Source organism: Manacus vitellinus, unplaced genomic scaffold (assembly GCF_001715985.3).
Source record: "Manacus vitellinus isolate BGI_N305 unplaced genomic scaffold, ASM171598v3 scaffold_5_pilon, whole genome shotgun sequence".
NCBI classification, from domain to species: domain Eukaryota; kingdom Metazoa; phylum Chordata; class Aves; order Passeriformes; family Pipridae; genus Manacus; species Manacus vitellinus.
Window position 1 is genome coordinate 7504473 of NW_021940682.1, and position 13882 is coordinate 7518354.

General features: G+C 44.5%; 1 protein-coding gene across 1 annotated transcript; it reads left to right on the forward strand.

The window, feature by feature from the left end:
• Positions 1-5615: 5615 nt before the first annotated feature.
• On the forward strand, positions 5616-12783 carry ETFBKMT (electron transfer flavoprotein subunit beta lysine methyltransferase). The gene is made up of 4 exons (XM_018080392.2): positions 5616-5724; positions 7708-8143; positions 11005-11135; positions 11859-12783. Exons 2-4 carry the CDS (start codon positions 7836-7838, stop codon positions 12221-12223), a joined length of 804 nt encoding a protein of 267 aa, XP_017935881.1. The 5' UTR covers positions 5616-5724; positions 7708-7835; the 3' UTR covers positions 12224-12783.
• Positions 12784-13882: the final 1099 nt, after the last annotated feature.

Below are 13882 nucleotides of genomic sequence, written 5' to 3' on the forward strand. Positions count from 1 at the left end.
CAGAGGTACTATGGCTTCAGGGTTTGTTTCTGGAGCAAGCCAAAGCAATTGCTCTGCCTAGAGAAAAGAAAATATATTAGACAGAAGAAGAATTAGTTGAAGAAGAGTTAGAGGTTTAAACATGGTAGTGAATCCAGCCTACCTGGTAACAAAGAGAGCTAAGCTTAGGAAGCATTGCTTGCATTAGGGCCCCAGCTTGTGGCCATGATCTCATGTTCCAGACTAACTGTTGGCTTAGTTCTGGCATTTGACTTTGTTTCTGCCTGTCTGGGAAAAGCTAAGGATGCATAAATACACTGAAGTCATGGGACTTGCATATTGCCCTTGGTACACCACATATGGAGGGAATGTGGGACAAAGCCACAGGGAAGGCAGATGGGATGAGTTTTACTGACATAGAAAATCAGGAGGGATGAGGACATGGAGAATGTCTTTGTTTCATTCAGGAAAACTTAGGTAGCTACAGGTTATCCAGAGACCAGATGGAGATGCTCCATGGTGCTTAAGCAGCCTCTTTCCCTGGTTGTCCGTATTCACTCAGCTTCCATCATCTTCTTCTTTAAGGGCTTTGCAGGAAAACAAAGAAAAAAAACCCTAAAACAATGAGAAAAAAAAAATCCCAACCAAATGAATGCTCTGATGCCATTGTTCAGCTCTGTCTACAGTCCTTCCTGTAAATAAATCTTCCCCCACCTTGGGCTAGCTCCAGAGCTGGCCCAGACTTGCAGATACCCAAAAGCTTCCTGCAGACTGCTGTGACCCAGACCCCTGCCCTCCTAAGATAAGACACTGGTGTGTTATTAACAGAAAGTTATTACAGATGACCACAGCAGTAACACAGAAAGTATGACATGAATAGTTTGGTTTGTGGAAGACCAAAGTGAGCTACAAATAAAGCCCACTGCAAACTGTCCACCATCTCTTTCAGTGTACTGCTACAAGTACGTTGTATCATCAGAAGTGGCTGTGCCAACTGGTGGCTGCTTCCTCTTAGTTGCTGCCTGTGCTGCAATCTTTTTGCTGTGCAAATAAAACTATCAGAGCACCTGATGTTTTTACAGGACACAACTCTGGACACGTTTGTTAACAACAAATCACTTCATCAGGCTGGACTGCTTCTAATTTTTACCCCATGGCAAGGTTCAGTCGTGCTGGATGATTGTCACAAGATGTTGCTGTGACCTCAGGAGCCCAAGGATCATTACTGAAGAGATATATGAGAGCAAAGTCCCACCAGCTCAAGGAGACTTCAACGGTTCAAAAAAAGGGCTTGAAAAGACATACTCTGTAGTTTTAACAGCAAAACAAATGTCCAAACAATACACCAAAAGAAGCACAAACCATCTGACTGTGCATCTTTCCAGTCTTCATTCATGCTATAAAAAATACTCTCATGTCTGACCGTGCATGAACACAAGCAGTCAGCTAAAGCCAAGCATACTTTAATGACACACATGGACAGTAGAAAAAATCAAAAATGAGCTCAGAGATAAGAGTTTTCAACATCCCAGTCTCACCATCAAGGCTCTCACAGGGATCTCTCACGCCAGAAAAACTGAATCTGCAGTGGCACAAAGGTCAAATTAATACAGCTTCTCCTCATTTCATCACCCCACCTCCACTCTGAAGAATAGTTGCACACTGCAAATTCCCCTATCTTGTATCTACCACTGCTAGAAGGTACTTGATGCCTTCATCTCTGCCTGCTGCTGCTCTTTCCTGCTCCTAATGTAATGCAGCTGCCAAGGCAGTGAGGAAAGATAATCCTGTGAAGAGAACATCTAATGCTTTCAGGACACATGACATATAATATGTGATTGTTGTTATGTTAAGATATTATTCTTCAACTGCAAAAGATGTCTTGTTATTCTGAAATTGGATTCCAGCTGAAGGCACAACAGCATAATTGAATTGTCTCTCCCTTACCTAGCCAGAGCTCTCAGCCTCAATTTTACCTTAGCTCCTAGCTAATGCACCAGCTACGTTTTGGTAATGAGTTGCTCCCACAGCCTCTGGGCAACCACAAATTGATCCTGATGTACAAAAACCCTGACTATTCATACTGAGTTGTTGGGATACTTTTTACAAATCAACAGCGCTCCAAATTAATCCATCTTCCCTTCAGTCCTTTCACTGCAGCAAACTGGAGCAGCTGGCCTTGTCACCTGTACCAGCTGGAAAAGAGAGAATGAACAGCTGGGTGCTGAACCACAGGCTTGCCTTCTTTTGAGTTTAACCTTTGTATCTGTGAGGAATCATGAGCTGAGGGCTTGATAATGCGCAGGTAGCTCCTCTCTGTCTTCCCCTTCTATCTGTCCTTGTGCAGCTCCATTTCTTTGTTATTAATTGGCTCAAACAAGATTTCCCCTGAGATACAGGCAGTTGTATCATCAGCCAGTAATCCCCTAATTCCCTTGGACACGCAGGAGTCCCTTGTGTGTTACTCTATAACTGTATTTTGCAAGTGTTGCACTCCTCCATGATATGCCAAATCGATGTTATGTTATGATCAAAGACATCCTTGTCCTCAGAGCGAATTCCAGCACAGTTATGGTAGTTGGTTGCACAGGATACCGTAGATTTGAGCAGCAAAAATTCTTGAGATACCACCATCTAAAGCAAAAAGCCTTTGGAAATTAACCTTTTTTTTCTCTAGGGGGACAGACTTTGCTGAAATAATCAGCACAAAGCATGTTCTGAAAGTCTAAGTGGTTCCCCTAGACTTTCACAAGAGGGATGGCAGCTATCACTGGTATCAGAGCTTTCTTATGTCATGCTAGAAGTCTATACAATCATAACTAATTATTTGTAGTTAAATAAGAAATACTGGATTTCTGGTTTTAACATTCCAGCCAGTGTTAATGGGAAGCAAGGACTTCACCTCTCTTTTTTCACCTGAGCAATCCCTCATCTGGGAACAGCCAGGGACCATCTTTGGAAGGTTTGAACTAGAGATCTTTAAGATCCTTTCCAACTCAAACCATTCCATGATTCTATGATTATATCCTTCTTACCTGCCTCAGTGTGATGCTGGTCTGTGTTAGACAGCAGTGACCTCACTGAGGCCCCCATAGCTACTGAGTAAAATCATATATGAGGAGTTAAAAAAAAACAGACCTGAGAAGATATTTGTTAAAATAGTAATCAAAGAGGCTGGAGATCCAAATGAAAAAGCTTTCCTGTTAGATTTCTCTGAGAATATTCTCAGGCATAAGATAAAATGTCCAAGGTAGAGGTGTATCTTCATCTGTCAGCATGCTTAAAGCTGGTACTGCATCTTACATGGCATCCTGAGCTGATGTTGATAATGATTTTCCTGTTACATTACCGAGTTTTTTATTCCTTGCATGGTGGTGAATGTCTAGAGGGCACAAAACCCAACGTCCTGAATTGCACATTTTATGCACAATTTTAGGTATTATGACTGTTTTCAATGTCTCCCTCCTTGGAGAGGACCAGCAAGAGCTGCTGAAAGACCTTTGAAAATTCAGTTTCCCTAAGGGCTCCAAGAAATAATGCCCTTCCTGAGCTTAAAACACAAAAGTCCACACCTTTATACAATTTGAGGGATCATTTCTAAAAACACTGAGTGTGAGTCCTGCTTCCCAAGACTAAAAGGCATACAAGTATCCCTGTAGCTTAACATATCTGCGGATTTCAGGCTCCTTCATGTGGCAGGTGGACACCAGCTTCTGTCTGGGTCTCAGACAGTGTGCAGCCCAACTTGGAGGGGTCACCTTCTCGTGGGAGACTGCGGATTATCCTCGTTTAAAGAACAGGTCCTGGTTTATAAGCAGCTCTCCCACCTTGGAGAGCACCTTTTAATTGCAACAAACCAACAGGTCACTAGATGGCCTCGTAACCTCAGAGATTTGGGCAGATCCGGGCCTGGGCTGAGAAATCGCCAAGTTTAAAACCCTGGCATCCCTAAGTGCTGCAGAATCATCGCCTCGGGGAACGCACGAGAGCCTTTTCAAAACGCAGCCTGAGAAATTTGAGACGCTTTGTCCCATAGGGAAACTAGAGAAACACACATTTGTCACTCTTGTTGTCAGAAGCTGCTTGTATTTCCTAAATCCTGGTAGATGGGACAGGAGATGGGGCAGAGAGTCGGTGGGAGCTGTTGGAGAGTCACAGGTGTGACTCCTATTGAGTTGTTGGGATACTCCTTGGATGGAGCCAATTAGTCAATGTAACAAAACTGGCTGTTGTAGGAAGGACAGCAAACGACCAGCGAGCAGGGATCCCAAGAACCACCTCCAGCCCCAGCCTGGCCTTACTGCACCCTCAGGAGGGGCTTGGGCTTGGCTCTGGCACTGAGCCCACCCGGGAGGGAGGTGAGCCCCTGTCTGGGTGGATCCCTCTGTGATGGTCAGCAGCTGGCAATGGGAGGGATGCAGGTGGGTTTGGTTCCTTGTCCAGTCACCAGTGAGTCGTAGCCACTGCCACATGAAAATCTGGCCACTTTGAGGCCTCAGAGGAAACACCACTGTTTGTAGGCTGTTGGGCCCTTACCTGCCACAGAGCTGTGCCCTCCTGAGGGACAGCAGTAGTATGGTGCTGTAAAGGAAGACCCCTCCCTCCTGTCCACACTGGAGAGGGTCTGGGGTGGAGGGAAGCGAAGGGATCTGTAGAGCAGCAGAAATATGAACGGAACGGATGGAGCATGTGGAAAAGGAACGTGCAGAGGGGTAAACAAAAGGTCCAGCTTGTCTGAGTCGGCACTGGATGCTCTTTCAGTGGCCGATGCCCGCAGTAGCTGTTGCTGCCTCAGAGACGCTGGAGAGCTCTGGCTGAGCCACACTGGATTGACAGCGGCCTTGACCTGACGTGCAAAAGGGAAAAGAAACCCACATCATTTTCCCTGCTGTCAAATCCAGACATGTGTTATCACTCCCTTTCCCGAGTGGATTTTTATACACATTTTTAAACACAGAGCTAGTTCGACTCTACAGCTACCTGAAAGGTTGTAGCCGGGTGGGGGTTGGTCTCTTTTCCCCCAATCAGCAAGTCAAAAGGGCATGGTCTTAAGTTGTGCCAGGGGAGGTTTAGGTTAGATATTAGAATTTCTTTACAGAGAGGGTAATCAGACATTGGAATGGGCTGCCCAGGGAAGTAGTGGATTCTCCGTCCCTGGAGCTTTTTAAGATGAGACTGGATGTGGCACTTAGCGCCATGGTCTAGCAACCTCACCGGTAGTGGATCAAGGGTTGGACTTGATGATCTCGGAGGTCCCTTCCAACCCACCTGATTCTATGATTCTGTGATTCACACTAGCGCAAGCCTTTCAGAAAGGCGTTCTAAACGTAGCAGGAGCGCAGCAAGCGCACGGCGCCGACCGGGCAGCAGAGCGGGTTCAGAGTGGGGCAGGCGCTGCAGGACGGGAAGGAGAACCACCGCCGGGCACCAGCGGAGCCCTCGAGGGCGGTGCTGCCGCTTTAAGGGCGGGCGGGACGCGGGGCCCTTCCCGGCCGGCCCCGGGGGCGGTGGCGGAGCGGCGGCGGCAGCAGGTACGTGTGTGGCCGGGCTGCCGGCGCGGGCCCGCCCCGCTGCGGGCGGTGCGGCCCCGCACTACGGGCTCGGCGGAGGTCCCGGCCTTCCACCGCTCGGCCGGGAGCTGCCCGTGGCCCCCCGCAGAGGGGAGCCCGGCACGGGGGGCTGGGGATGGCGGCGGGGCGGCCCCGGTTTGCCCCCCTCGCTGAACCGGGCGGCCTTCGGCCCCGGGTAGGTCTGGCTTACCCCCATGGGAAGGGGGCGGGGGTGTCGGTGCGGTTGGGCTTTGGAAGGCACTTGCTGCCTTGGGGGAAAAAAAAAAGCAAAAAAAAAAAAAGCTTAAATTGCATAATAATTGGTGTTTGGTTTTGGTTTGGGATTCGTTCGGTTTTTGTTTGTTTGTTTGTTTGTTTTGTTTGGGGCTTTCGTTTTTTGTTTTGGTTTTTGTATGTGTGTTTGTTTTTTGGTTTGTTTGTTGGGGTTTTTTTCGAAGATGGGGTTTTTCCTCATAGGTTTTGCTCGGTTTTGTCCCCTTTTCCAAGTTCTACTCGCCCACTGATTTTATTCCCAGCAAGATGGGCAGGCCCTGCAGGAGTGTCACAGGGATATCCATCCTGCTATCCATTCTGGATTTTATTCCCTATAAGGTGGGGAGGCCAGAAGCATCAAATGCAGGGGATGGCCATCCTGCTATCCATACTGATTTTATTCCCAATAAGATGGGCAGACCAGGAGAGTCAAACGCAGGGATATTCATCCTGCTATCCATCCTGATTTTATTCCCAGTAAGACAGGCAGGCCAGGAGCATCAAACACAGGGATACCCATCGTGCTATCCATCCTGATTTTAATCCCAATAAGGCAGGCAGGCCGAGAGTGTCAAACACAGGGATAGCCATCCTGCTGTCCATCCTGATTTTATTCCCAATAAGGCAGGCGGGCTGGAAGTGTCAAACGCAGGGATATCTATCCTGACACCTTCCCTCTCACTAAGAGCTTGAGCCCAGTTTGGCATTTTGAGCACAGAGCTCTTGGCAGGTGTTTCGATTAATTTCAGGAAAGTAACCATCATGGCAGGCATTGCAAAATAAACACTGCGGAGCCTCAGCCCTGATAATTTGCAGCAATTCATGGGGAAAAGCCAGCATACAGCATTAGCTGACAAGATTTATCTCTCAGATTGATTGCAGTTAACATCATGCTTCCCTTAGGCAGAAGAGGATTATACTGCTCTGCCTTCAAGAAGGAAGGCATTCATTAATTACATTCATTAATTACATGGACTCTGCTGAATGGAAAAATGCAGTATGTTCAAATGTGTGTGTTTATTTCTAATAAAACCACAAAGCCTTTAGCCAGTGATTTAAACAAACACTTAATGGGAGTATCAGCCTCAACAGCAAAGTGTTAGGGGATGGAAGTTCACAGTTTAACATTTTGGCAAGTGGTCAAATTTACCAAAGCCAGTACCTAAAGCAGAGGCCAGCACACAACAAAAATACCACTAAACACATATGGACTTTTACTGAAGACACAGACAAATAAAGAGAAACAGAAGTAATGAAATACAAAGTGTTAAGACTTAGTTTCATTGGCATATTTTTCCTGTTGTCCCTTAGTCTAGCTTTTTTTTAAGGGCAACATGCACAGCTCTGGATGGTGAAGTGGTCCACGATTCTTCTCTTGTGAAAAATTGGCAGGGGTGGGCAGAATGATGGAGCTCTGCTTTCTTCTATAGCTGACAGCAACCACCTGAGACTATTGCACTGTAACACTAACTGATCCTTTAAAATACAGACTGAAATGCAACAAATTGAGAGTACTCTGATTAAGATCAGTTTTGCTATGTCCATAGGCCCTGCAGTGCCAGAGCCCTCCTGCAAAATCTGAAGATTCAATGGAAGAACTTGAAATGAGAGTAGATTGTAGGGGCGGAGGGAGGGAGATGTTAAAAGGCTACATTTAATTTTTGCCTGTATCAGCTGTCCTACTAACTGGTTGTTTCTCAATGGATATGTTCATAGTACTCTCCTGAATGGGTCTCTTGAAAGCTTCTTCCTTGAATACCCCATCTTCCAGACTTAAAAGACCCTGGGCAGGGGCAAGGCATGTGTTTGTGGTCACACAGCAGCACAGTGACCTTTTCTTCCTAAAGTCCCTGGTGGTGCAAAGCCTTGAAGAAACATCACTTACGGAGCATTTTTCTCCTCTCAGGAATTGTCATCCATTGCTGTGAAAAACAACGTCCTGTGAGTTTGTTTCAAGCTTTCTGCCTCATCATCCTGCTTCAGATAAGCTGTACTCTGAGCTCTCCTGGGGAGGGTTCGTCTCCTTGGGGAAGCATGGCCTTCCATGGCTGGAAGTGGCTCCTCCTTTTGAACAGGCAGAACTTCTTTGCCAAAGCTTGGAGTAGCAGGAGGGGAGGCTGGAAGCGCTGTTGCCATTGGAGTGCTGGCAAGTCTCTGGACCCCGAGGTGAAAGCATTTTTGGAGGAGAATACGGAGGTCACCAACAGTGGGCACCTCACACCAGAGATACGGCTGCGCCTCCTCACCCCTCGCTGCAGGTTCTGGAGAGAAAAACCCGACCTGTGGCCTTACGGGGACCCATTCTGGGCAATTTACTGGCCAGGAGGCCAAGCCCTCTCCAGGTATGCAGCACAATGCACCATAATTGATAAGTCCAGTCTGCTGCAGGCCGGGATGTCAGACCTGGCTCTGTTTGTAGTGACTCCTAGCAATGTGTATTTGCCTGTTGTGAGGGCATTATCCATACCCCTCTCTGCTTATACAAGAGCACTGCAATCTCTGCTGGTTGGCAGTGACATTCCAGCAGCTGCTATACAGAATAGCTTACATCTCTTAAGTAGAAATCTGTTGTATGCAGTGGCTGACAATGGGGCTGAATTTGGATCCGTGGAAGGGCAGTGCAGTTGCCATCACAACCTAGTGAAATGTTAATTCTGTCACTCAGTTGTCTCTCCAAACAGGAGGATTGTATTTTGTCATAACGTGTAGGGGTTTTTTTGGAGGAGACAGACGGGAGTGTGGATGTGCATATGGTCTGGTGAGAAAAGTACATTTGTGCTGCTGCACTTGGAGTGCTGGTTAGCCTGAATCACTCTCCTCAGCTAGGATTTCAGCAGCCTTATTGTCAAGCCTTACTGTGGGTGTTTTTTAGTCACATCAGAAGCCACATTTTGGTTTTGGCTACTGACTGTCAAAATGTCTTTAATGTTCCTGATTCTCAGGAATTAGTTGGAGTTCTTTTATTCTGTAAAATCAAATCTCTCACTTTGAACATCAGAAAAAGTTCTTAATTTTTACAGCAAAGAACAAGCTGTCAGACAATCCCCACAGAGATGAAAGGGAAGGATCTGAATTGAGGCGCTACTGTTTATCTGCGACAAAGCATAAATAAGAAGGTGTTTTTGTCCAGGGAAAAGATGAGTCTTACTGTTAAATTGTGAGTTGCTTAGCCACGTAGATTAACTACAGTGCTCCTGAACACTGGGTAAATAAATTAGATAAATTAATCTCTGTATTTTGTTATCATATGATACATATGCCTCATATATTTGGGTAGCAGTAATTATCTGGCAGTTCACTACTTTACTGTCTTACTGTTTAAGCACTTGTTTGATGTATAAGGAATGTCAGAGATTAGCTGCATAATCTGGAAAGTAAAAAGGGAGCATGACAACATACGGCTGCTTCTATAACTGTGCTCCTTTCACACTTGGCATTTCCACAACATCAGGAGCCTCCTATTTCAAGCTACTCCTCTTGGTGTAACCTAAGATACCTCGTTAGCCCAGCAGGGCAGACAGCAGTCTCCAACAGCAGCTTGATGCACTGTGTGCGTGCCAGGGGATACAGCTGGGTCCAGCTGTCCTCAGTTGCTACAGTCATCAGCAGTAACTCAATAACCACTCAGAGGGAAACAAGGCATTTGCAGCATTAGGCAAGATTATGGTCTACACAAATTACTAGTGGAAAGTCATGGCAAATCCAAGCAGAGTCACTAAATAGGAGAAACAGAGTACTTCTGTGGAGACCTCACCCCAGTATTCCACCCTTGGTTGGTAAACCAAGCCCTGTTGGTAAACTAGGGGCTGTCCTCAGTGACAGGACCCGAGGGAATGGCCTGAAATTGTGTCAGAGGAGGTTTAGGTTGGATATTAGAGATTCATCATCCAGAAGGTGGTTGGGTTCTCCAGGGAAGTGGTCACAGCACCAAGCCTGACAGCGTTCAAGAAAGTGTTTGGACGATACTCTCGGGCACACGGTGTGGCTCTTGGGGATGATCCTGTGCAGGGCTAAGAGTTGGACTCAATGATCCTTGTGGGTCCCTTCCAACTCAGCATATTCTGTGATTCTGTGAACGATGTCCTCAGTGGAATATTGCCAAACAGCTGAGCTGCTGAGCCTCTACACAAGTGTCCTGCACTTAACACTCTTATTGGGCCTCTTTGTGCCATTCCTGCTGGTGCTACCAGGCCCAGACATTTCCATTCATCCATTCCCTGTTTACACCAGTCTTAACATTTCCATTACAGTTCTCTGCATTGAAATACCCCTGCAAAAGCTGTGCTTACCAGTAGCCCCATGTGAAGACTCAGCCATTGCTCTCCCTGCCAGAATATAACACAAATGTAGTATCCTTTCCAGTTTCTACTTCAACAGAAGTTATGGAAATTGGTAGTAAATTTATGGTAGCTTTGCAGTAATTCATTTCACCCAGGGCTCTTTTCTCTGACACTGAGGGCCTTCCCCTTCACAGCCAATTGAATGTCAAGGCAGTTGTTAAAGTTCTGAATCTTCTGTAATGGCCATAATATGATTCACAGTGTTTAACAATAACTGCTGCTTGCCTTCTGTCAGTTCCCCACTTCCAGCCTAGAGGTTTTACAGGATTCCTTTTGGCATGTGTCAGCAATTAGCTGAAGATACTCCTTCTGCTCACCACAGCTCTGTTCTTTTTCTCAGTGCGACTCAGGAACAACAGAACAACACTAAGCAGTCTTGAAGTGTTTGCATGTGTCTGCATGGCTCAGGAAAAGAAAGAGGAGAAATTCCTCTTCTTCCAAGCAGTTGCATAAGCAGCACTTCAGGGCGATGGGCAGGCAAAATATTCACTGTGAATACATCATGTTTCTTCAGGCAGATTGTTTTTAATTTCTACAGATCCTTACTTTCCTATTTCTGATACATTCTGATTCATTGTAGTCACCTTGCAGTTTGTGTCTATTTAACAGAGAAGCTCATCTGTCACAGAAGGAGCTGATTAAAATAAAATGTTGCTTACTTGGCTGGATTTCTTTTCATTTGGAGGGTGGGGAACAAGTAAGGAAGAAAGATTTTCTTGATTTTCATATCAGCAGAGCTGCACATGTGGGATAGTGTTATTAAGGTATCACACTTCATTACATGTATAAGAACTCTTAGTGTAACACAAACTTGAGACATTTGCATCATCTTGTTCACTGCTTTAACAGCTTTTCTTTTTCAGGTACATTTTAGATAATCCCCGCGTCGTTAAGGGACGATCGGTTTTGGATCTTGGAAGTGGATGTGGAGCAACAGCAATAGCTGCTGTGATGAGTGGGGCATCCCAAGTCCTTGCTAATGACATTGACCCTAGTAAGGGCTTTTTTCTTTTCATCTCTGTGTAAAGATACTTATTAATTTTTAAAGCACCTTTAACAAGGACTTTTCTTTACTCCATTTGGGAGAAATTCAAGTTCCAAACAGAGTTCTAAGAATGCTAAAAAGAGGAATGGATTTTGCCAGTATTAGAGGCTGGGTTGTACCAGCCTCTCTTGGACCAGTATATCTCTATAACACCTTAGAATGAACAAACAGCAAAGTTTCTGTCAAGTGTTGCCTGTACACCATCATGGCTGCTTTGGAAGAGAACTCCAAGTGCAAACAGCAAGTTGGCTTCTCTACAGGACTGTAGCATTTTCCTGTACTTTGATGTTAGGACCTAGATTTTGCCTTTTCCCTCCAGACTTTTCCATAATTCACTTATGAATTCAGTTTATTCATAATGTACTTACTCATTCTTTAGGGAAGAAGTATATCCATAGATTAAGGCAGTAAGATATCCTAATTCAGTTCCATGATTGTTTTCCACTGGTATCCATTCCAGGAATAGTTCTTCCCTGTGTCATGGTGTAATGGGAATAAAATTTCATCACTCTATGCCAGATTTTAACCCATCACGAAAACTGTGGAAGTCCCTAGATAGGATAAACAAAAATATTTAAGAGATGAAATTGAAACCTGTCAAGGAAATTTGTAAGGGAGCTGAGTGGCAGAATCCTAAAATGTAACTTTCATTTTGCTTTGACTTTTCTTCAGTTGCAGGAGTGGCAATGATCCTGAACTGTGAACTGAACCACCTGAATCCCTTCCCCATCACCATTAAGAACATCATTAATTCAGAGGCTGGCAACTGGGACCTCATTGTTTTAGGAGATATGTTTTATGATGAACAACTTGCTGATGGTCTGCATCACTGGCTGAGGAAGTGCATCAGGATACAGCAAACTGAAGTGCTGATTGGTGACCCTGGCAGGCATCAGTTTTTAAGCCACAGCATTCACAGTCACTTGCACAAAGTTATAGAATATTCACTTCCCGAGTACACTAGACAAGAAAACCATGGATTAACATCAAGTATCGTCTGGAGTTATCAGCCCTCAAATGGCTCAGAAGACTCTTGAAGTTGGCTTTGTAAGGAATTTTGTCTTGCTTGGTTGGCTTTTTAGTGAGTATGTAAAAAGAAAATGGGAATTAAACACAGTACATTATTTGTTGATGTAAAGCAGATTCCTGTACCTTCACTGAACTGATCTGTCATACTCACTGAGGCTTTTGCTCCATTTGAGGTAAAAGCTACATGCAAACTGTCTTCAGAGGGGCCTGCACTGAAGTGCAGACCCACAGATGAATCACACATAAGAGTTTGCATGCTTGATGTTTTTCATGTATATTTGTGTCTTGCTCTCTAACAGTACTGTGAAATGTTTTGGATGTCCAGTACACTGCTGTGGGGAGAGGGCCATGGCTGACAGACTACTGCACTGCTTTCACAGACTTTTGCATCTTATTTATAGAGAAATTATCAGTGTCCTTCGTAAAATTCTAATTCATAAGAGATTAATAGCTCTTAATATGCTCAAAGTGCCTTGCTCCTTTTCTGGATATCTCTTCTGAATGTCAGAGTAACTAATTTAAATCTCCCTTTTTCCCCTCTATAATAAAAGCTTACTCTTCCTTCAAACTGCCTGAGTGATTATGTAGGAGTTGCACACAAACCTAAAATAGCTTCTTGACTGGTAGCCAGTGTAGAAGTTTTTAGTAAGTGGAAAGTACCTAAATAGTACTAGCTATGGGGTAACTTGATCATCTAGAGAGTAGGGTGAAATTACCTACATATCTGAACTTTGCAAGGGTAAACCAGGCAAACTATCACCTTGGGAAGCTACTGAGTGATGAAGAAATCTTTCCTTGTGTGACAAACAGAATATAACTAAATAAAAACAGGGAATAAAAGTCTGATATAATTATTTTGCTCTTCTCTTGAGGAGATACTGGACAACAAGCTCTAGAATTATTCTCAGTTACATCTGCCAAGAAAGAACTGTCTGCAGGGTCAAAAAAATATTGTTCCACAGGTAAGAGGCTGTAACTGCAGCCATTTGAAGAAACCACCACTGTTTTCAGAGCAGTCTTGCAAGAACTGTCCCCTTTAGCAGTCAATTACTGAATAACCATCAATGGGGAACTAATACCTGCACAACCAACACAATGCACTTACAACTATTCAAATACCAGGTTATGTGGTAGAAGCTTATAAGTGTGAACAAGTATGTGGTAATCACTCAGAAAACCATGGTATTTATGAAGCAGGAGGCTTAAGAGCACAGTCAGATGTACATGGTTATGTAATTTAACAAGTTTCCAGAACTACCCAAACAGATGTCTTACAAACTTTAATCACCTGAACAATATTCTGCAGTGCTCACCCAACATTTTGCAACAATAACAATATCCAAACAATACAGAAATAGGAAGTGGTAAGCACATACATGATGTTCTTCTCCCACTTCACCCAGTGCTTGCCAACATTTGTTGAAAATTACTGTGATTTAACCTGAATCAAAAAATACTCCAGTAGAGTTATGCAATTAAGAAACATGTAAAAGTTCTACTGGGGAAGGATTTAAAGTGACTTACATTAAACTTTCAAACCTAAAAATGTGGTGTTAACTCGTTGCCCTGTTGTACAGATTTTTTAAGCACCAAGTTACACATTTAGAAGAGGCTGTAGGGGAACATGGTAAATCTACAAGCCCATTCAAGGACACACTATAGGCTGC